At 49.3% G+C, this 24,263-nt stretch overlaps 1 protein-coding gene across 1 annotated transcript in view; it reads right to left on the bottom strand.

Annotated features, from left to right (window-relative positions):
• Positions 1–308: 308 nt before the first annotated feature.
• PLPPR3 (phospholipid phosphatase related 3) overlaps positions 309–24,263 on the bottom strand; it is a 39,539-nt gene continuing 15,584 nt past the window's right edge. Inside the window, exons 2-7 of the mRNA XM_078668311.1 lie at positions 7,021–7,206; positions 5,665–5,794; positions 4,344–4,539; positions 4,158–4,215; positions 3,903–4,076; positions 309–1,990 (exon numbers count right to left, since the gene is read on the bottom strand). Of these exons, the coding sequence (XP_078524437.1) occupies positions 701–1,990; positions 3,903–4,076; positions 4,158–4,215; positions 4,344–4,539; positions 5,665–5,794; positions 7,021–7,206 (2,034 nt within the window). The 3' untranslated portion in view covers positions 309–700. The remainder of the gene's footprint in view (positions 1,991–3,902; positions 4,077–4,157; positions 4,216–4,343; positions 4,540–5,664; positions 5,795–7,020; positions 7,207–24,263) is intronic.

The raw sequence follows: 24,263 nt of genomic DNA, 5'->3' as shown, positions 1-24,263 counted from the left end.
CCCGCTCCTTCCGGCCTGAAAGAGGAACCTACATCTGATAAATCTCTCAATGTCCCCCTTGACCAACCGGCCCCTTCTCTCCATCCCATCCTTATGTGTCCTCATCAAAATGGACCAAAGCAAACATTTCCTTTCACACCAGCTCTTGTTTTTGTGACTCTTCAAAAATCACACATGCCCAGCGCATGTGGGCGACTCCGGTGGGACTGGCCCTTTGGGTGTCAAGTGGTGTTCATTGGGCCCCAAAGCATTTTCAGTTTGATTTCTACAAAGCTGCCCTGTCTGCTTCCACCAGAGTGTACCCCTCTTCCTTCACCCCATTAGAAGCCTCACCCCTCAACACCAGCTCCTTTCCCCTGTCTTCCCACCCCACAGGCTTTGGGGCTCCAAGAAAGAATCCGGCCAGTCCCTGCACCATGCAGGTCTGTGTCTGTCCCTTTAAGGCCCCAAAAACAGGGACCCCACAAGTCCTGGAGCTCGGCGGCGCCGGGGCACGTGGGTAGGCGTCTCCAGGAATGTTTAACACAAGTGTTCAGTGTCTTTGTTGCTACAAACATCCAAGGATCCACGCGAGCCCCTGCACGCGTGCAAACCGTGCAGTCCCACCCTGGCCGGATGCTGGGCTCTCCTGCTTCCGGCTGAGGTCACAGCTCCCCCCACTTCCTGAAGGTATTTACAGCGCATGCGCTCCTCGGCGGCTCTACTCCTTGAACCTCCGGTTGGCCTGCAGCTTCTTGTAGAAGTTCTCTTCGATCTCCGCATGCAGTTCCTTGTCCAGGGCGGCCAAGACGGGGGGCTTCCTTCTCAGGGTGGACTCTCTGCTGGACGTGCTCATCATGTTCTCGGGGGCCGCCTCCCCTCGGTCTCCAGAAGCAAGGTTGACCGTTGCCCCGCCAAAGCGAGGTTCTTCTTGGTCCATGTCGCTGATGGAGGAGCCCGGCGAGACCCCAGCGCTCTTACCGGCCCGGAAGCCGCGCATCTCGTTCATCTCATACACATCGGGCGAGTCCACGCTCTTCTGGGCGGTCTTCCACTCCCACGGCCCGTTGCCCGACGACAGGTGCACCACGGGGTGGTGAGGAGCGTGGGCATCGATGGTGACGATGCTGGAGCTGTCCCTGTCGGAGGGTGAGCGGTACTGGGAGGAGGAGTCTGAGCTTGCCGTGGAGGACGAGGAGGTCTCTGAGTGCTTGGGGGTGACGGGCACCAGGCCCTGCTGCTTGGACATGGCGATCACTTGCATGAGACGCGGCGTGTTGGCCGGCCGCTGGCCTGAGCCTTTCTCAGCCATCATCATCCACTTGGCCCTCACGGCAGAGCTGCTCTTGGGGGAAATGTTGGCCGGCCCCTGGTTTTCCTCCGGAATGTGGACAAGTTGGCTGGCCCCAGGCCTGGGCTGGATCAAAACACGGGGCCCCATGGCGCTGCGCTCAGCGTTCCGCGCTTGCACGGTTGGGTACAGAGATGGTGGAATGGGCTCTTCTTCGTCCAGGCTGAGGCCGGCTGACTCTGACGCCGCCCGGCGGTGTGTCTGGGCTAGGGCCACCTCCTCACCCAGTGTAAGGCTTCGGCCTTCCAGTGACTTCTGTTTCCACTCGGTGATGAGCTGCTTGGAGCGCGAGGCGTCTACGGGCACGTGGATGGTCATGTGGCGCCGAGCGGGGTCATCCATGGAGGGGGTGTTCACCCTGGGCAGGGTGTTGCTGAAGGTCACCATGTTCTCCTTGGCCATCGGGCTGCGTGGCACCAGGAGGTCTACGTCGACACTTGCCCGCTTCAGGCTTCCCATGGAGTTCTTCTCGCGCTGCACCTGGCGGTTCATCACCTCCATTTGCTGCTGATGGGTCAGCTCGTCGGTGCTCATGGACTTGTTCCGGTGGTAAACGGAGTCGTGGCCGCGCTGCGTGAGGGCTCGCAGCGCGTCCTTGTGGGGAGGGTTCACCTGCTCCTTTTCCGTTGGTGCCTGGAAGTTTCCCACCGCGTGGTAAGCCTAGGGGGTGCAAAAACATAATTAATAGACCTGTGGGTGAGGCAAGCTCTACAGATCTTCAAGTAATTCACAACATGGTCACTGCTGGATCATCTCATGCAACAACCGAGCGGGGGGTGAGCGAGGAGCGCGGGTGCCCTGGCGGGCAGAGCGCTCCGCAGTCAATAGGCCAGAGGTGGACATCGACTGACAGGATGTATGACATTACTACGCATGCTTTTACATCACATGCTTTTACAACGCTGTTTTTACAACGCATACCATTACAACGCATAGCGCTTTGGGGTGCTGGATAGTGAATTGTTTAATTTACTATTCCAACTCCAGTCCCCGTGGATAGTAGGGAAGGTGTTGGATAGTACATTAAACACATTCCCTATCCTAGACCGCCCCCCAGCGCAATGCGTTGTAATGGTTTGCGTTGTAAAAGTTGCGTCGTAAAGGCACTGCGTGGTAAAAGTTGCGTTGTAAAGGATGTTTCCCCGACTGACATTGTGTATGAGACATGGTGTGCCAGAATGTGTGGACTGGCACTTCAGGGTGTAACTGCATCTTTGACCGCCAGCCCCATGTCCACCCGAGAGGTGGTAGGGTCTCTTTGAATCTCAACGGGTATATACATCAGCTTTTTGACCCCTTGTTCTATAGCAAACTCAAGGTGTCCGAGATTACTTCAGAGAAGTTAATGAAGCCATGGGGCATATCATCAATAAAATGTGATAAGTATCGCAAATCGCACTTAGAGCATTTTTTCATATCGCCCACTGGATTTTCTCGTCCTGTTAGTGGCGTATCATCAGCGCGTTGCGCAGAGGTGATGTGAAATCCAGCGATAGTGGGGCAAGGCATTAATAGCGGAATGAATCATGCGATGATTTTTGGCGATAATGGAAAATCTCGCTAATACACAAGTGCAGACTTAAACTTAGAATCCACCTCCCATTGTAAGGATGGTTTAGTCAAGTTTTGATTATTCGTACAATCCCTGCGATACTCGCGGTTAGCGCTACTTTATTTATCGCTGGTGCTACATTGTTAATAGTGCGAAGTTGTGCTTGTGGCGTTTTTCATGCAGTCATTGTAAGGAACGTCCACTTTGCATGTCATTAGCGATAATTATCGCTGACATGCAAAGCGTTAACAAAGCGGCTGCTATCGCAAGTAAACTAGAGCTACATCATCTTAGCGCGGCCTTGCTAATAGTGCGATAATTAAATCACCGCTTTTCAGCCGAAAAGTGCAGCTAAAGTGGCGAAAAGTTGCTTGATGATATACCCCTATGTTTTCAGTCCTATCTTTTTGTGTGTGGAGACTTCACAGTCATAAAGATAGTACTAGTGAAACACCTTTGTGAATAGCAAACAATCGTAATCTTATACAAATTGTAATAGTTTAGGTTTGTGAATCAGGTCCATAGTCTACGATGTTTTGCGAACTACGACCTTCTTGCAGCCATATAGAGAAAGTCTCTGTGAAGGGAGTTCCATTGAGTGGTACAAAATGCCAGCCTGACCCTCTTATACCAGCCATACTACCACCTTGGTACACAAGACCACTTTCATGGGGTTCCATGGGCAGGAATGAGCGCCAACTAATACCATCCGGGACTTCGTGTACCACCCCATGTGCCACCTACAGTACCCGAGACCCCTTCCGTGGAGTTACAAGGATTGGACTGAGAACCAACTAATGGCAGCCCGGGCCTCGTGTACCACCTCTTGTGCCACCTGTCGTACCCGAGACCCCTTCCGTGGAGTTACAAGGATTGGACTGAGAACCAACTAATGCCAGCCCGGGCCTCGTGTACCACCTCTTGTGCCACCTGTAGTGCCCAAGACCCCTTTCCTGGAGTTCCAAGGATTGGACTGCCTCCCATGAGGGACTGAGGTTGGGCGTGGCTCTGCCAACTCACCAGGTAAGCAGCGATTCCTGAGCCAATCAGAAAGCCCACATAGACATCAATGGGGTGGCTTCGATACTGCGTGATCTGCGTCAGGCCACAGATGCCGGCAGCAATGGCGAAGGCGAAGACGAGGACGGGCTTGACCAGCTTGGTGGTGTCGCTGATGATGGAGTTAAAGTACATCTAGGAGAGGAAGATGAGAGTCAAGCAGAGCTTTCCAAAGTCCCATGTGGTGGAGTAAAAAAACTTGGACAAAGAACTCACCGACACATAGACTGCTGCAAACGCAGACAACGTTGCATGCTGGGAGGGAAAAGTCTTCCTAAAAGAGTGGAAAGGGGGGACAGTCTGAGACTGGTGCAGAAGTGCTGTACTGACCGCTAGCTGTTAGGTGACACACTTGTGGCGTGCTCGGTGGCATGCACCAAACGTCAAGCAGATGGTACTTACCTGGCTGAGATGATAGCGTGCCGGTCAGGGCCGGAGCAGATGTCCTGGGTGATATACGGATTGGCATCGCATGGAATGCCCAACATGGTGTAGTTGGGTTTGCAGACAGTCAGAAAGAACGGGGCATGGTATCCTGTAGCCAACTGGATGACGTCCGTGACCAATGCAGTGGAGCAGAGACCAAAGACATGGACTCCTAGAAGGGGAAAGAAAGGTACAGTTAGAGATTCATCTACCAGCAGGTGGGCGCTTTGACCAAGGATTGTTTCTTTAGTTTCAATGATCTTGAACATCTGTGGCTTTCCAACTATCACCTCACCCTTCAATGTTGTGGGACTCTTCGCATCTCATAGTAGTTCCAACAGAGAGTCATCTGCTGATGCACCACTGTGGAGTCTGACATGTTAGTGTTGCGTCCAGCGCCAGGACACCCTGTGGGTATCGGCACTCTGTATACAACGCTGCTCAAATTCACAAATTCAAAACAAAGCTCACAAGGAAAGTGTAGCCTTCCCTTCTCTGCATCTTCTTCTTAGATAATGTCTCAGATCAGAGGGGAATATAATGAAAGGAAGCAAAGAGGTGGTAGAAATCTACCACCTCCTGGTATTTTGAAAGGGAAGAGCCATTCTAGACTGGCACTGCCCCTTGGACGGTGGGGTGGCCTTCCACCACATACCGAGTTTTAAATATGGTCCTTCCAAAATATTATCAGACTATTCGCTACCACACCATTGTCAAGTTAAGCGTATGTAGGCAATGATAGAGTTCCTACACTGAACACCACATGTATGTACCTCGACGATATGCTCATCGCAGTATGAGAAAGTGGAGTTTCGTCATCTCTACTTACCTTCACTATATTATGGTAGTCGATATCCTGGCTAGACGAGCTCCCGACAGACATCAGACGCGCCCCCTCCCTGAACACCTCCAGGAAGACCCTCAAGACCTGGTTCTTTTGCTGCTGACCCCCCCGCCCCCCACCCAGCGCTTTGAGACCCTCACAGGTGAGTAGCTCGCTTACAATTCCCTGATTGATTGTTGTGTCACTCCCTACTGTGACGTACAACCTCCTGGTTGCATGACGTTTGCTGGAAGTAACACTGTAGGGTGCGTTGAGTGTTGAGTCAACATGGCGCTGACTGTGAGGACCAGTGAACATACCTCATTCCCTCACGCCTGTACCTCTCTGCCACTCCTCGTAACCCTCAGGGTTGGCTGGTGAGATACCCCCGCGAATGCTTGAAATGTACGCTTACGGGTGTTTCTGCTCCCCATTTCTGAGCCTCGTACCCCGTTCTACAGGGTGTCCACCTACCCACGAATCGCACGGTCCGTCGCAGGAAGGAGTTGAAGTTGCAGCCGCCGGCGTTGATGCTTCCCTCCGACCCACTGCGCCCCTTGATCTTCGACTGGATGCAGTACACGATGCCCTCGCCCACCATGATCTGCGGAAAAACGCGCGAGAAGAGACATTGGCGTAAAAAATGGAGTTGAGTGGACTTCCAGGTCATTCGACCCTTTAAGTAACCACTGGGCAATGTTTAATTGGCTAAAGAAATTTCCAGGGCCATTCATGTCTTTTTAGCAGGTTTCAAGTGCCTCCAACTGCCCCATTAACAAACAAAATAGAACTGTCACTCATGGAAATAATGTGAATAAAAACTGAATAAAACTGATTGATTAAGTTTCCATGGCATTCCTTGATATTACAATATTGATGTAATCAGTTGGACAGGTTGATACAAAACGCCAGTCCCTCATGGCATTGTCTCTGTAGTACACCATAGTTCACAGTACTCACCGGTACCCTTGGTACTCACAGACATCTTAGACTGTCACATAACTGTGGATGCTCTTATACGTCCCAGGATTCTGTCACGCGCTGGTTATCACCAACGCCATTTCCTCGCAATACACCCTGGTAATAACCGACGACACTGGCACTCACAGACACCCTGGTACTCACGGAGGCCGCGGGCACTCACAGACACCCTGGTACTCACAGAGGCCGCGGGCACTCACAGACACCCTGGTACTCACAGAGGCCGCGGGCACTCACAGACACCCTGGTAGTCACCGAGGCCATGGTCACTCACAGACCCCCTGGTAATCACAGAGGCTACTGACAGTCACAGACACCCCAGTGCTCACCAAGCCTGCGGGGACCCACAGACACCCTGGTACTCACAGAGGCCACGGGCACTCACAGACACCCTAGTACTCATAGAGGCCATGGGCACTCACAGACACCCTGGTACTCACAGAGGCCACGGGCACTCACAGAACCCTGGTACTCACAGAGGCCACGGGCACTCACAGACACCCTGGTACTCACAGAGGCCACGGGCACTCACAGACACCCTGGTACTCAAAGAAGCCATGGGCACACACAGACACCCTGGTACTCACGGAGGCCACAGGCACACACAGACACCCTGGTACTCACGGAGGCCACGGGCACTCACAGACTCCCTGGTACTCGGAGAGGCCGCAGACACTCACAGACACCCTAGGTACTCACAGAGGCTGCGGGCACTCACAGACACCCTAGGTACTCACAGAGGCTGCGGGCACTCACAGACACCCTAGGTACTCACAGAGGCTGCGGGCACTCACAGACACCCCGATACTCACCGAGGCTGCGAGCACTCACAGACCCCCTGGTACTCACCGAGGCCGCAGGACCCGCGAAGGCCAGGCTGAGCAGCATCAGCAGCGGGATCATCTCCTCATTGGTCTCCACGAAGGGCATGGAGAGGGCACGGTCATAGCACTGGAAGCCCACCTTGGCCGGCTTGAAGAGGTCTGTCAGCTCCAGGAAGTAGAGGGTCACAATGGAGGAGGCCACTATGGGCAGCTGCAAGACACAAGCGAGGTTTAGGGAGAGCCATCGACCAGGAAGGAAAAGAGAGCCATGAGACAGGAAGGAACAGAGAGTCATGAGACAGGAAGGAACAGAGAGTCATGAGACAGGAAGGAACAGAGAGTCATGAGACAGAAGGGACCAGAGAGTCATGAGACAGGAAGGAACAGAGAGTCATGAGACAGAAAGGAACAGAGCATCATGAGACAGGAAGGAACAGAGAGTCATGAGACAGAAAAGAACAGAGAGTCATGAGACAGAAAGGAACAGAGAGTCATGAGACAGAAAGGAACAGAAAGTCATGAGACAGGGAGGAACAGAGAGTCATGAGACAGAAAGGAACAGAGAGTCATGAGACAGAAAGGAACAGAGCATCATGAGACAGGAAGGAACAGAGAGTCATGAGACAGAAAAGAACAGAGAGTCATGAGACAGAAAGGAACAGAGAGTCATGAGACAGAAAGGAACAGAGAGTCATGAGACAGGGAGGAACAGAGAGTCATGAGACAGGAAGGAACAGAGAGTCATGAGACAGAAAGGAACAGAGAGTCATGAGACAGGAAGGAACAGAGAGTCATGAGACAGGAAGGAACAGAGAGTTATGAGACAGAAGGGACCAGAGAGTCATGAGACAGGAAGGAACAGAGAGTCATGAGACAGAAAGGAACAGAGCATCATGAGACAGGAAGGAACAGAGAGTCATGAGACAGAAAAGAACAGAGAGTCATGAGACAGAAAGGAACAGAGAGTCATGAGACAGAAAGGAACAGAGAGTCATGAGACAGGGAGGAACAGAGAGTCATGAGACAGAAAGGAACAGAGAGTCATGAGACAGAAAGGAACAGAGTCATGGGACAGAAAGGAACAGAGAGTCATGAGATAGAAGGAACAGAGAGTCATGAGATAGAAGGAACAGAGAGTCATGAGATAGAAAGGAACAGAGAGGCATGAGACAGAAAGGAACAGAGAGTCATGAGACAGGAAGGAACAGAGAGTCATGAGACAGAAAAGAACAGAGAGTCATGAGACAGAAAGGAACAGAGAGTCATGAGACAGAGAGGAACAGAGAGTCATAGGGCAGGAAGGAACAGAGAGTCATGAGACAGAAAAGAACAGAGAGTCATGAGACAGGAAGGAACAGAGAGTCATGAGACAGAAAAGAACAGAGAGTCATGAGACAGAAAGGAACAGAGAGTCATGAGACAGAAAGGAACAGAGAGTCATGAGACAGGGAGGAACAGAGAGTCATGAGACAGAAAGGAACAGAGAGTCATGAGACAGAAAGGAACAGAGAGTCATGAGATAGAAGGAACAGAGAGTCATGAGATAGAAGGAACAGAGAGTCATGAGATAGAAGGAACAGAGAGTCATGAGATAGAAAGGAACAGAGAGTCATGAGACAAGGAGGAACAGAGAGTCATGAGACAGAAAGGAACAGAGAGTCATGAGACAGGGAGGAACAGAGAGTCATGAGACAGGAAGGAACAGAGAGTCATGAGACAGGGAGGAACAGAGAGTCATGAGACAGGGAGGAACAGAGAGTCATGAGACAGGAAGGAACCGAGAGTCATAGACAGGAAGAAATAGAGAGGCATGAGACAGAAAGGAACAGAGAGTCATGAGACAGGAAGGAACAGAGAGTCATGGGACGGAAAGGAACAGAGAGTCATGGGGCAGGAAGGAACAGAGAGTCATGAGACAGAAGGGACCAGAGAGTCATGAGACAGAAGGGAACAGAGAGTCATGAGGCAGGAAGGAACAGAGAGTCATGAGACAGGGAGGAACAGAGAGTCATGAGACAGGGAGGCACAGAGAGTCATGAGACAGGAAGGAACAGAGAGTCATGAGACAGAAGGGAACAGAGAGTCATGGGACAGGGAGGCACAGAGAGGCATGAGACAAGGAGGAACAGAGAGTCATGAGACAGAAAGGAACAGAGAGTCATGAGACAGAAAGGAACAGAGAGTCATGAGACAAAAAGGAACAGAGAGTCATGAGACAGAAAGGAACAGAGAGGCATGAGACAGAAAGGAACAGAGAGGCATGAGACAGGGAGGCACAGAGAGGCATGAGACAGAAAGGAACAGAGAGTTATGAGGCAGGAAGGAACAGAGAGTCATGAGACAGAAGGAACAGAGAGCCATGGGTCAGGGAGGCACAGAGAGGCATGAGACAGAAAGGAACAGAGAGTCATGAGACAAAAGGGAACAGAGAGGCATGGGACAGAAAGGAACAGAGAGGCATAGATAGAAGGAACAGAGAGCCATGGGTCAGGGAGGAACAGAGAGTCATGAGACAGGGAGGAACAGAGAGTCATGAGACATAAAGGAACAGAGAGTCATGAGACAGAAGGGAACAGAGAGTCATGAGACAAAAGGGAACAGAGAGGCATGAGACAGAAAGGAACAGAGAGGCATGAGACAGGGAGGCACAGAGAGTCATGAGACAGTAAGGAACAGAGAGTCATGAGACCGAAAGGAACAGAGAGTCATGAGACAGGGAGGCACGGAGAGTCATGAGACAGGAAGGAACAGAGAGTCATGGGACAGAAAGGAACAGAGAGTCATGAGACTGAAGGGACCAGAGAGTCATGGGACGGAAAGGAACAGAGAGTCATGAGGCCGGAAGGAACAGAGAGTCATGAGACAGGAAGGAACAGAGAGTCATGAGACAGAAAGGAACAGAGAGTCATGAGACAGGAAGGAACAGAGAGTCATGAGACAGAAAGGAACAGAGAGTCATGAGACAGGAAGGAACAGAGAGTCATGAGACAAAAAGGAACAGAGAGTCATGAGCCAGAAAGGAACAGAGAGGCATGAGACAGAAGGGAACAGAGAGTCATTCGACAGGAAGGGACAGAGAGTCATGAGGCAGGAAGGAACAGAGAGTCATGAGACAGAAAGGAACAGAGAGGCATAGATAGAAGGAACAGAGAGCCATGGGTCAGGGAGGCACAGAGAGGAATGAGACAGAAAGGAACAGAGAGTCATGAGACAAAAGGGAACAGAGAGGCATGAGACAGAAAGGAACAGAGAGGCATAGATAGAAGGAACAGAGAGCCATGGGTCAGGGAGGAACAGAGAGTCATGAGACAGGGAGGAACAGAGAGTCATGAGACAGAAAGGAACAGAGAGTCATGAGACAGAAGGGAACAGAGAGTCATGAGACAAAAGGGAACAGAGAGACATGAGACAGAAAGGAACAGAGAGGCATGAGACAGGGAGGCACAGAGAGTCATGAGACAGTAAGGAAAAGAGAGTCATGAGACCGAAAGGAACAGAGAGTCATGAGACAGGGAGGCACGGAGAGTCATGAGACAGGAAGGAAAAGAGAGTCTGAGACAGAAGGGAACAGAGAGTCATGAGGCCGGAAGGAACAGAGAGTCATGAGACAGGGAGGAACAGAGAGTCATGAGACAGGAAGGAACAGAGAGTCATGAGACAGGGCGGAACAGAGAGTCATGAGGCAGGAAGGAACAGAGAGTCATGAGACAGGAAGGAACAGAGAGTCATGAGACAGGAAGGAACAGAGAGTCATGAGACAGTAAGGAACAGAGAGTCATGAGACAGGAAGGAACAGAGAGGCATGAGACAGAAAGGAACAGAGAGTCATGAGACAGGGAGGCACAGAGAGTCATGAGACAGGAAGGAACAGAGAGGCATGAGATAGAAGGAACAGAGAGTCATGAGACAGGGAGGAACAGAGAGTCATGAGACAGAAAGGAACAGAGAGTCATGAGACAGGAAGGAACAGAGAGTCATGAGACAGGAAGGAACAGAGAGTCATGAGACAGAAAGGAACAGAGAGGCATGAGATAGAAGGAACAGAGAGTCATGAGACAGGGAGGAACAGAGAGTCATGAGACAGGAAGGAACAGAGAGTCATGAGACAGGGCGGAACAGAGAGTCATGAGACAGGAAGGAACAGAGAGTCATGAGACAGGGAGGAACAGAGAGTCATGAGACAGGAAGGAACAGAGAGTCATGAGACAGTAAGGAACAGAGAGTCATGAGACAGGAAGGAACAGAGAGGCATGAGACAGAAAGGAACAGAGAGTCATGAGACAGGGAGGCACAGAGAGTCATGAGACAGGAAGGAACAGAGAGTCATGAGACAGGAAGGAACAGAGAGTCATGAGACAGAAGGGACCAGAGAGTCATGGGACAGGAAGGGACAGAGAGTTATGAGGCAGGAAGGAACAGAGAGTCATGAGACAGAAGGGAACAGAGAGTCATGAGGCAGGAAGGAACAGAGAGTCATGAGACAGGAAGGAACAGAGAGTCATGAGACAGGAAGGAACAGAGAGTCATGAGACAGTAAGGAACAGAGAGTCATGAGACAGGAAGGAACAGAGAGGCATGAGACAGAAAGGAACAGAGAGTCATGAGACAGGGAGGCACAGAGAGTCATGAGACAGGAAGGAACAGAGAGGCATGAGATAGAAGGAACAGAGAGTCATGAGACAGGGAGGAACAGAGAGTCATGAGACAGAAAGGAACAGAGAGTCATGAGACAGGAAGGAACAGAGAGTCATGAGACAGGAAGGAACAGAGAGTCATGAGACAGAAAGGAACAGAGAGGCATGAGATAGAAGGAACAGAGAGTCATGAGACAGGGAGGAACAGAGAGTCATGAGACAGGAAGGAACAGAGAGTCATGAGACAGGGCGGAACAGAGAGTCATGAGACAGGAAGGAACAGAGAGTCATGAGACAGGGAGGAACAGAGAGTCATGAGACAGGAAGGAACAGAGAGTCATGAGACAGTAAGGAACAGAGAGTCATGAGACAGGAAGGAACAGAGAGGCATGAGACAGAAAGGAACAGAGAGTCATGAGACAGGGAGGCACAGAGAGTCATGAGACAGGAAGGAACAGAGAGTCATGAGACAGGAAGGAACAGAGAGTCATGAGACAGAAGGGACCAGAGAGTCATGGGACAGGAAGGGACAGAGAGTTATGAGGCAGGAAGGAACAGAGAGTCATGAGACAGAAGGGAACAGAGAGTCATGGGACAGGAGGGAACAGAGAGTCATGAGACAGGAAGGAACAGAGAGTCATGAGACAGGAAGGAGCAGAGAGTCATGAGACAGAAAGGAACAGAGAGTGATGAGACAGAAAGGAACAGAGAGTCATGAGACGGAAAGGAACAGAGAGGCATGAGACAGTAAGGAACAGAGAGTCATGAGACAGGAAGGAACAGAGAGTGATGAGACAGGTGGGAACAGAGAGTCATGAGACAGTAAGGAACAGAGAGTCATGAGACAGGAAGGAACAGAGAGGCATGAGACAGAAAGGAACAGAGAGTCATGAGACAGGGAGGCACAGAGAGTCCTGAGACAGGAAGGAACATAGAGTCATGAGACAGGGAGGAACAGAGAGTCATGAGACAGGAGGGAACAGAGAGGCATGAGACAGAAAGGAACAGAGAGTCATGAGACAGGGAGGCACAGAGAGTCATGAGACAGGAAGGAACAGAGAGTCATGAGACAGGGAGGAACAGAGAGGCATGAGACAGAAAGGAACAGAGAGTCATGAGACATAAAGGAACAGAGAGTCATGAGACAGGAAGGAACAGAGAGTCATGAGACAGGGAGGCACAGAGAGTCATGAGACAGTAAGGAACAGAGAGTCATGAGACAGGAAGGAACAGAGAGTTATGAGACAGAAAGGAACAGAGAGTCATGAGACAGAAAGGAACAGAGAGGCATGAGACAGAAAGGAACAGAGAGGCATGAGATAGAAAGGAACAGAGAGTCATGAGATAGAAGGAACAGAGAGTCATGAGACAGAAAGGAACAGAGAGTCATGAGACAGTAAGGAACAGAGAGGCATGAGACAGAAAGGAACAGAGAGCCATGAGACAGAAAGGAACAGAGAGGCACGAGACATGGAGGAACAGAGAGTCATGAGATAGAAAGGAACAGAGAGTCATGAGACAGGGAGGAACAGAGAGTCATGAGACAGAAAGGAACAGAGAGGCATGAGATAGAAGGAACAGAGAGTCATGAGACAGGGAGGAACAGAGAGTCATGAGACAGGAAGGAACAGAGAGTGATGAGACAGAAAGGAACAGAGAGTCATGAGACAGAAAGGAACAGAGAGTCATGAGACAGGGAGGAACAGAGAGTCATGAGACAGAAAGGAACAGAGAGGCATGAGATAGAAGGAACAGAGAGTCATGAGACAGGGAGGAACAGAGAGTCATGAGACAGGAAAGAACAGAGAGTGATGAGACAGAAAGGAACAGAGAGGCATGAGATAGAAGGAACAGAGAGTCATGAGACAGGGAGGAACAGAGAGGCATGAGACAGAAAGGAACAGAGAGTCATGAGACAGAAAGGAACAGAGAGTCATGAGACAGAAAGGAACAGAGAAGCATGAGACAGAAAGGAACAGAGAGGCATGAGATAGAACGAACAGAGAGTCATGAGACAGAAAGGAACAGAGAGGCATGAGACAGAAAGGAACAGAGAGTCATGAGACAGAAAGGAACAGAGAGTCATGAGACAGAAAGGAACAGAGAGGCATGAGACAGAAAGGAACAGAGAGGCATGAGATAGAAGGAACGGTACACAGACATAATATCGACTCCAAAATATCGTTTGGACATAATATCGACTCCAAAATATCGTTTGGAGAAAATATCGACAGGACAGAATATCGACAGCCAAAATATCGTTTTTAAGGTAAGTGAAGTAATATCGTTTTTAAGGTAAGTGAAGTAATATCGTTTTTATTTTTAGGGTTCAGGGTCAGTTTTGGGTTTTTGGGTAAAGGGGTATTTTTAGGGTTCAGGGTCAGTTTTGGGTTTTTGGGTAAAGGGGTATTTTAAGGGTTCAGGGTCAGTTTTCAGTTTTTGGGTAAAGGGGTATTTTTAGGGTTTAGGGTCAGTTTTCAGTTTTTGGGTAAAGGGGTAGTTTTAGGGTTCAGGGTCAGTTTTCAGTTTTTGGGTAAAGGGGTATTTTTAGGGTTCAGGGTCAGTTTTCAGTTTTTGGGTAAAGGGGTATTTTTAGGGTTCAGGGTCAGTTTTCAGTTTTTGGGTAAAGGGGTATTTTTAGGGTTCAGGGTCAGTTTTCAGTTTTTGGGTAAAGGGGTATTTTTAGGGTTCAGGGTCAGTTTTCAGTTATTGGGTATTATTTTATTATATTTTATTACTATATATATATGTTTAATAAATATGAAATAAAAAAATATTTATTTAACTTTCATTAATTATTTAATTATTATAAGTTAATTTAAGTAATTTTAAGTATATTTTAGTAATTAATTATTAATATTAATTTAATTTAACACTGTTTTTAGTAAATACGATATTTTTTACAACTATATTTTTGTAAACGATATTTTGTACTCGATATTTTTGTACTTACCTGTTTGTACATACACACTCGATATTTTTGCTGTAGATATTTTTTCCTCGATATTTTGGGTAGTCGATATTTTGGTAGTCGATATTCTTTCAGTGATCCAGAAGGAACAGAGAGTCATGAGACAGGGAGGAACAGAGAGCCATGGGACAGAAGGAACAGAGAGCCATGGGACAGAAGGAACAGAGAGCCATTGGACAGGGAGGCACAGAGAGGAATGAGACAGAAAGGAACAGAGAGGCATGAGATAGAAGGAACAGAGAGGCATGAGATAGAAGGAACAGAGAGCCATGAGACAGAAGGAACAGAGAGCCATGGGTCAGGGAGGCACAGAGAGGCATGAGACAGAAAGGAACAGAGAGGCATGAGACAGAAGGAACAGAGAGCCAAGGGTCAGGGAGGCACAGAGAGGAATGAGACAGAAAGGAACAGAGAGCCATGGGTCAGGGAGGCACAGAGAGTCATGAGACAGAAAGGAACAGAGAGTCATGAGACAGAAAGGAACAGAGAGGCATGAGACAGAAAGGAACAGAGACTCATGAGACAGAAAGGAACAGAGAGTCATGAGACAGAAGGGAACAGAGAGTCATGAGACAGGGAGGAACAGAGAGGCATGAGACAGAAAGGAACAGAGAGGCATGAGACAGGGAGGAACAGAGAGTCATGAGACAGAAAGGAACAGAGAGTAATGAGACAGAAGGGAACAGAGAGTCATGAGACAGAAGGGAACAGAGAGTCATGAGACAGGAAGGAACAGAGAGTCATGAGACAGGAAGGCACAGAGAGTCATGAGACAGGAAGGAACAGAGAGTCATGAGACAGGAGGGAACAGAGAGTCATGAGACAGAAGGGAACAGAGAGTCCTGAGGCAGGAAGGAACAGAGAGTCATGAGACAGGAAGGAACAGAGAGTCATGGGACGGAAAGGAACAGAGAGTCATGAGACAGTAAGGAACAGAGAGTCATGAGACAGGAAGTAACAGAGAGGCATGAGACAGGGAGGAACAGAGAGTCATGAGACAGGAGGGAACAAAGAGTCATGAGACAGTAAGGAACAGAGAGTCATGAGACAGGAAGGAACAGAGAGGCATGAAACAGAAAGGAATAGAGAGTCATGAGACAGGGAGACACAGAGAGTCATGAGACAGGAAGGAACAGAGAGTCATGAGACAGAAAGGAACAGAGAGTCATGAGACAGGAAGGAACAGAGAGTCATGAGACAGGGAGGAACAGAGAGTCATGAGACAGGAAGGAACAGAGAGTCATGAGACAGAAAGGAACAGAGAGTCATGAGACAGGAGGGAACAGAGAGTCATGAGACAGGAAGGAACAGAGAGTCATGAGACAGGAAGGAACAGAGAGGCATGAGACAGAAAGGAACAGAGAGTCATGAGACAGGGAGGCACAGAGAGTCATGAGACAGGAAGGAACAGAGAGTCATGAGACAGGGAGGAACAGAGATTCATGAGACAGGAAGGAACAGAGAGTCATGAGACAGTAAGGAACAGGGAGTCATGAGACAGGAAGGAACAGAGAGGGATGAGACAGAAAGGAACAGAGAGTCATGAGACAGGGAGGAACAGAGAGTCATGAGACAGAGAGGAACAGAGAGTCATGAGACAGGGAGGCACAGAGAGTCACGAGACAGGAAGGAACAGAGAGTCATGAGACAGGGAGGAACAGAGAGTCATGAGACAGGAAGGAACCGAGAGTCATAGACAGGAAGAAACAGAGAGGCATGAGACAGAAAGCAACAGAGAGTCATGAGACAGGGAGGCACAGAGAGTCATGAGACAGGAAGGAACAGAGAGTCATGAGACAGAAGGGACCAGAGAGTCATGAGAAAGGGAGGCACACAGAGTCATGAGACAGAAAGGAACAGAGAGTCATGAGACAGGAAGGAACAGAGAGTCATGAGACAGAAAGGAACAGAGAGTCATGAGACAGAAAGGAACAGAGAGTCATGGGGCAGGAAGGAACAGAGAGTCATGGGGCAGGAAGGAACAGAGAGTCATGAGGCAGGAAGGAACAGAGAGGCATGAGACAGAAAGGAACAGAGAGTCATGGGGCAGGAAGAAACAGAGAGTCATGAGACAGGAAGGAACAGAGAGTCATGGGGCAGGAAGGAACAGAGAGTCATGGGGCAGGAAGGAACAGAGAGTCATGAGACAGGAAGGAACATAGAGTCATGAGACAGAAAGGAACAGAGAGTCATGAGACAGGGAGGCACAGAGAGTCATGAGACAGAAAGGAACAGAGAGTCATGAGACAGGAAGGAACAGAGAGTCATGAGACAGAAAGGAACAGAGAGTCATGAGACAGAAAGGAACAGAGAGTCATGAGACAGAAAGGAACAGAGAGTCATGAGACAGGAAGGAACAGAGAGTCATGAGGCAGGAAGGAACAGAGAGGCATGAGACAGAAAGGAACAGAGAGTCATGGGGCAGGAAGAAACAGAGAGTCCTGAGACAGGAAGGAACAGAGAGTAATGAGACAGAAAGGAACAGAGAGTCATGAGACAGGGAGGAACAGAGAGTCATGGGGCAGGAAGGAACAGAGAGTCATGAGACAGGAAGGAACAGAGAGTCATGAGACAGAAAGGAACAGAGAGTCATGAGACAGGGAGGCACAGAGAGTCATGAGACAGAAAGGAACAGAGAGTCATGAGACAGGAAGGAACAGAGAGTCATGAGACAGAAAGGAACAGAGAGTCATGAGACATAAAGGAACAGAGAGTCATGGGGCAGGAAGGAACAGAGAGTCATGAGACAGGAAGGAACAGAGAGTCATGAGACAGAAAGGAACAGAGAGTCATGAGACAGGGAGGCACAGAGAGTCATGTGACAGAAAGGAACAGAGAGTCATGAGACAGGAAGGAACAGAGAGTCATGAGACAGGAAGGAACAGAGAGTCATGAGACAGAAAGGAACAGAGAGTCATGAGACAGAAAGGAACAGAGAGTCATGAGACAGGAAGGAACAGAGAGTCATGAGGCAGGAAGGAACAGAGAGGCATGAGACAGAAAGGAACAGAGAGTCATGGGGCAGGAAGAAACAGAGAGTCATGAGACAGGAAGGAACAGAGAGTAATGGACTAACTAGCAGGGTGGTGGCAGCGCTCTGTCTGGTCTGTTGTGCTACTACAGATTGCGAGGGGATCCTCCTCTGTTTGTGATCGGCCATAGAAAAACGAGTGAATGCACTAGCTTTTAAAAAACGTTATGTCACCCATGCAATTGATTTAATAATTGTATTTTTTAAACCACTCGCTGAACTCACCTTGTGTTGTATTATTGTGCCCACCCTTAGCCCCGTTCCATCGCGGCTCTGTGCCGTTTGCGTGGAGGGCAGGGTCAGCTCCATCGCGCCTCAGCGCTGGCTCGCCAATCACAAGGGAGCTAGTGTCTCAGCTGGGGGCGGGGCTCAGGATTTAAGTCGAAGCAACATCGAGCCGCTCGACTAACTAGCAGGGTGGTGGCAGCGCTCTGTCTGGTCTGTTGTGCTACTACAGATTGTGAGGGGATCCTCCTCTGTGTGTGATCGGCCATAGAAAAACGCGTGAATGCACTAGCTTTTAAAAAACGTTATGTCACCCATGCAATTGATTTAATAATTGTATTTTTTAAACCACTCGCTGAACTCACCTTGTGTTGTATTATTGTGCCCACCCTTAGCCCCGTTCCATCGCGGCTCTGTGCCGTTTGCGTGGAGGGCAGGGTCAGCTCCATCGCGCCTCAGCGCTGGCTCGCCAATCACAATGGAGCTAGTGTCTCAGCTGGGGGCGGGGCTCAGGATTTAAGTCGAAGCAACATCGAGCCGCTCGACTAACTAGCAGGGTGGTGGCAGCGCTCTGTCTGGTCTGTTGTGCTACTACAGATTGCAAGGGGATCCTCCTCTGTTTGTGATCGGCCATAGAAAAACGCGTGAATGCACTAGCTTTTAAAAAACGTTATGTCACCCATGCAATTGATTTAATAATTGTATTTTTTAAACCACTCGCTGAACTCACCTTGTGTTGTATTATTGTGCCCACCCTTAGCCCCGTTCCATCGCGGCTCTGTGCCGTTTGCGTGGAGGGCAGGGTCAGCTCCATCGCGCCTCAGCGCAGGCTCGCCAATCACAAGGGAGCTAGTGTCTCAGCTGGGGGTGGGGCTCAGGATTTCAAATGGCCTGCCGGCAGCGCAGCGGTAGAGCGTAGCGGGAGCGCCGTCTCCGCGCCGAAGCCGCGCCAGTCTGCGCCAGTCCGCGCTGGGTCCGCGCTGTGTGCCACCCCCTCTGCCCAACAAACTTCTAAGGTACTCATTTACTCCAGGTCTCAGCTCCTGACTATAGGAAACAATACACAGGACAGGGATTGCCCCCATTTCGACTTTTGTTCACTGTACAACTTTCCACACTCCATCTGCCCAAATTGCGACTACACAATCATACCATCCATCTCCCAGCACCCCGCGGCTGTACGCCCAGGAGATGATAGCGCTACCTATATAAACTGCATTTTGATAAATGCACGATCTCTCATAAAACATAGGAACGACGTTGCAGATCTGATAACCAGTCAAAATACCGACATCATGTTTATCACCGAGACCTGGGCAGACCCTGCATCTGGCCCAGACTTCAACATCGCCACTCCAGCCGGTTATCAAGCGATAAGATTAGATAGATCGTCAGGGAAAAGAGGGGGGGGCTAGCCATCATACATCGAACTAAACTCCCCATAAAAACCGAACCACTCGATTACAACTGTGCAGAAGCCCTCGCCTTTTCTATCTCTCTTTCTCCTACACAAACCTTTAAAGGAGTCCTCCTTTACCGACCACCCACTTCACGCACACTCTTCCTAAAATCACTCAACCCGCTACTAGAACCAATAGCTGCCAATCAAGACTACACTATTTTGGGAGATTTTAACTTCCACTTGGAGAATGAGAAAGACAAGGAATCGCACACGCTGATTTCCGACTTTTTGGCCGCTGGCTTAGAACAGCAGGTCAGTTCAGCCACCCACCAAGCAGGGCATACTTTAGATGCCTTATTTACTAACAATACCCACATTACTGTTCCCACAGTGCTCCCTCTCACCTGGACAGATCACCTAGCTGTCAAATTCACGATCTCTAGTACCTGTCCGCCGATCTTGTGTCGCGACTGGAAAAATATTGACGTTACTACTCTACATAACATCTTGGAATCCTCGACACCCGAAGATAGGTCCGATCCTCACGAAGCCTCTCTAAACTATCAATGCTGGCTACTTAAGGCACTAGATCGCCTAGCCCCTCTAAAAAAAACGAAGCCTAACCGCATCAAACCTTCGGCGGCTTGGTTCTCGGAGTCATTACGGCTCGAGAGGCAACGCTGCAGAAATTTGGAGCGGCGTTGGTGTAGGAACTATGCCGACCTCGACAAAGAGACATATAAGAACGCATTGATTAGTTACAGAAAGATGATCACTGCGGAGAAATGCTCCTTCTACAGCACACAAATAGCAAACGCTCTAAATTCAAACAAGCAGCTGTATCAGGTGGTAAAAGACCTAGCCAATCCTCCTGCCCCACCCTCTGTTGAACCATCTCAATCATTTTGCAACAAGGTGGCAGACTTCTTTCAGGCCAAGGTCAATGATATCTTCAACGAATTCACCACAACATCAACTACAAATACAGTCCCTCCGGAGACTCCCCGTTGCTCATCAAAACCAACCCTAGAGGCCTTCATACCACCGGCATCCATGATAGAGCTCATAAATACGGTAAAGTCAGGATCCCCTTTGGACCCCTGCCCCCCACGTATCATTAAATCAGTCCCTGACCTAATAGCCCCAGTACTCACCAACATCTGTAGAGCCATATTTCAGACAGGTATATTTCCCGTAATTTGGAAAAAATCAACTGTAACACCTCTCTTGAAAAAACCCGCACTAAATCCTTTAGAGCCCAAAAACTACCGTCCAATTGCCTCCCTCCCCTACCCTTCGAAAATTATCGAAAAGGCGATGAATCAACAGCTGTCAACCTTTATTGACCAGAACGACCTGCTGGATAACACACAGTTCGGATTCCGGAAGGGCCATGGGACGGAGACGGCCCTGATTAAAGCGGCTGAGGAGGTCAGGACTATCATGGACAGGGGTGGCACTGCTATTTTAATACTACTGGATCTATCCGCCGCCTTCGACACGGTCGATCATTCTATTCTGATCGACCGTGTCGCAGCTCTCGGCATCCAGGGCAGGGCCAGAGCAACGCTTGCATCCTTCCTGGCCAACAGGATACAATCCGTGAAGATGGGAAACTTTAGCTCCCCCGACTTCTCTCTTCCTTGCGGTGTCCCCCAGGGCTCCTCGCTAAGTCCGACACTTTTCAACATCTATGTGTCGGACTTGGCGAGGGTAATAAAGTCATTCGGCATAGGGCTTACATCGTACGCCGATGACACACAGTTGATCCTGGAGATACATAAAAACGGAGAAGCTGTGGCAGCCAACTTTCAGGCAGGCATGAATGCGATCAGTACATGGATGAACCGGAACTGTTTAAAGCTGAACTCCGACAAGACGGAGGTACTGGTTTTTGGCGAACTAACTCCGTCTTGGTCCCCGGTCTGGTGGCCTTCAGAACTGGGTACGCCTCCACTGCCAGTTGCCAAGGTGAAAAACCTGGGCGTGCTTTTCGACAGTAAGCTGACGTTCCTTGGTCATGCTAACGCCGTGGTCTTGGCCTCTTTTTTCACCTTGAGAATGGTGAAGAAACTGCTCCCGTTTCTTCCTCCCACGGCTGGCAAAACCCTGATGTCCTCCCTGGTATTATCCAAGGTGGACTACTGCAATGGCCTACTGCTTAACGCACAGGAACAAGTGGTGAATAAGCTACAGCTTGTTCAAAATGCGGCTGCAAGGGTCCTCCTGGGGATACCAAAATACGCCTCTATCTCTCCTATAATTAGAGAGCTTCATTGGCTTCCCATAAGAAGCAGGATAAAGTTCAAGGCCATGTGTATTACCTACAAGGCTTTGAACAATACCGGTCCCGACTTCTTTAAAAGCGCCTTTAAATTTTACAGACCCAGTCGAACTCTGCGATCATCCACAACCCAACAGCTCCAAATTCCCCCAACAAAAAAGGTAACTTGGGGAGACAGACGATTTATAGTGGCTGCATCTAAGCTGTGGAATCAGATTCCCTCTCAAATCAAGGAACATACCTCGCTGTTTTCCTTTCGAAAACATCTCAAGACATGGCTTTTTAACCAGTAACATCTGCTCACAACCCTGTAATCTGTACACACCAGCGCCGAGACACCGGAAGGTATTTGCGCGCTCTAGAAATTTTAAAAATAAATAAATAAATAAAATGAGACAGAAAGGAACAGAGAGTCATGAGACAGGAAGGAACAGAGAGTCATGAGACAGGAAGGAACAGAGAGTCATGAGACAGAAAGGAACAGAGAGTCATGAGACAGGAAGGAACAGAGAGTCATGAAACAGAAAGGAACAGAGAGTCATGAGACAGAAGGGAAGAGAGAGTCATGGGACAGGAAGGGACAGAGAGTCATGAGACAGAAAGGAACAGAGAGTCATGAGACAGAAGGGAACAGAGAGTCATGAGACAGAAAGGAACAGAGAGTCATGAGACAGGGAGGCACAGAGAGTCATGAGACAGGAAGGAACAGAGAGTCATGAGACAGGAAGGAACAGAGAGTCATGAGACAGAAACGAACAGAGGGTCATGGGGCAGGAAGAAACAGAGAGTCATGAGACAGAAAGGAACAGAGAGTCATGAGACAGAAAGGAACAGAGAGTCATGAGACAGAAGGACCAGAGAGTCATGAGACAGAAAGGAACAGAGAGTCATGAGACAGAAAGGAACAGAGAGTCATGAGACAGGAAGGAACAGAGAGTCATGAGACAGAAGGAACAGAGAGTCATGAGACAGGAAGGCACAGAGAGTCATGAGACAGAAAGGAACAGAGAGTCATGAGACAGGAAGGAACAGAGAGTCATGAGACAGGAAGGAACAGAGAGTCATGAGACAGGAAGGAACAGAGAGTCATGAGACAGAAGGGACCAGAGCATCATGAGACAGGAAGGAACAGAGAGTCATGAGACAGAAAGGAACAGAGAGCCATGAGACAGGAAGGAACAGAGAGTCATGAGACAAAAAGGAACAGAGAGTCATGAGACAGAAGGGAACAGAGAGTCATACGACAGGAAGGAACAGAGAGTCATGAGGCAGGAAGGAACAGAGAGTCATGAGACAGGAAGGAACAGAGAGGCATGAGACAGAAAGGAACAGAGAGTCATGAGACAGAAGGGAACAGAGAGTCATGGGACAGAAAGGAACAGAGAGTCATGGGGCAGGAAGGAAAAGAGAGTCATGAGACAGGAAGGAACAGAGAGTCATACGACAGGAAGGAACAGAGCATCATGAGACAGGAAGGAACAGAGAGTCATGAGACAGAAAGGAACAGAGAGTCATGGGGCAGGAAGAAACAGAGAGTCATGAGACAGTAAGGAACAGAGAGTCATGAGACAGGAGGGAACAGAGAGTCATGAGACAGGAAGGAACAGAGAGTCATGATACAGAAGGGACAAGAGAGTCATGAGACAGAAAGGAACAGAGAGTGATGAGACAGGGAGGCACAGAGAGTCACGAGACAGGAAGGAACAGAGAGTCACGAGACAGGAAGGAACAGAGAGTCATGAGACAGGAAGGAACAGAGAGTCACGAGACAGGAAGGAACAGAGAGTCATGAGACAGAAAGGAACAGAGAGTCATGAGACAGGAAGGAACAGAGAGTCATGAAACAGAAAGGAACAGAGAGTCATGAGACAGAAGGGAAGAGAGAGTCATGGGACAGGAAGGGACAGAGAGTCATGAGACAGAAAGGAACAGAGAGTCATGAGACAGAAGGGAACAGAGAGTCATGAGACAGAAGGGAACAGAGAGTCATACGACAGGAAGGGACAGAGAGTCATGAGGCAGGAAGGAACAGAGAGTCATGAGACAGGAAGGAACAGAGAGTCATGAGACAGGAAGGAACAGAGAGTCATGAGACAGAAAGGAACAGAGAGTCATGGGGCAGGAAGAAACAGAGAGTCCTGAGACAGGAAGGAACAGAGAGTCATGAGACAGAAAGGAACAGAGAGTCATGAGACAGGAAGGAACAGAGAGTCATGAGACAGAAAGGAACAGAGAGTCATGGGGCAGGAAGAAACAGAGAGTCCTGAGACAGGAAGGAACAGAGCATCATGAGACAGGAAGGAACAGAGAGTCGTGAGACAGAAAGGAACAGAGAGTCATGGGGCAGGAAGAAACAGAGAGTCCTGAGACAGGAAGGAACAGAGAGTCATGAGACAGAAAGGAACAGAGAGTCATGAGACAGGAAGGAACAGAGAGTCATGAGACAGTAAGGAACAGAGAGTCATGAGACAGGAGGGAACAGAGAGTCATGAGACAGGAAGGAACAGAGAGTCATGATACAGAAGGGACAAGAGAGTCATGAGACAGAAAGGAACAGAGAGTCATGAGACAGAAAGGAACAGAGAGTCATGAGACAGGAAGGAACAGAGAGTCATGAGACAGAAAGGAACAGAGAGTCATGAGACAGGAAGGAACAGAGAGTCATGAGACAGAAAGGAACAGAGAGTCATGAGACAGGAAGGAACAGAGAGTCATGAAACA

Source organism: Lissotriton helveticus, chromosome 12 (genome assembly GCF_964261635.1).
Source record: "Lissotriton helveticus chromosome 12, aLisHel1.1, whole genome shotgun sequence".
In the NCBI taxonomy this organism is placed as follows: domain Eukaryota; kingdom Metazoa; phylum Chordata; class Amphibia; order Caudata; family Salamandridae; genus Lissotriton; species Lissotriton helveticus.
This window is presented reverse-complemented; position numbering and strand designations above follow the sequence as displayed.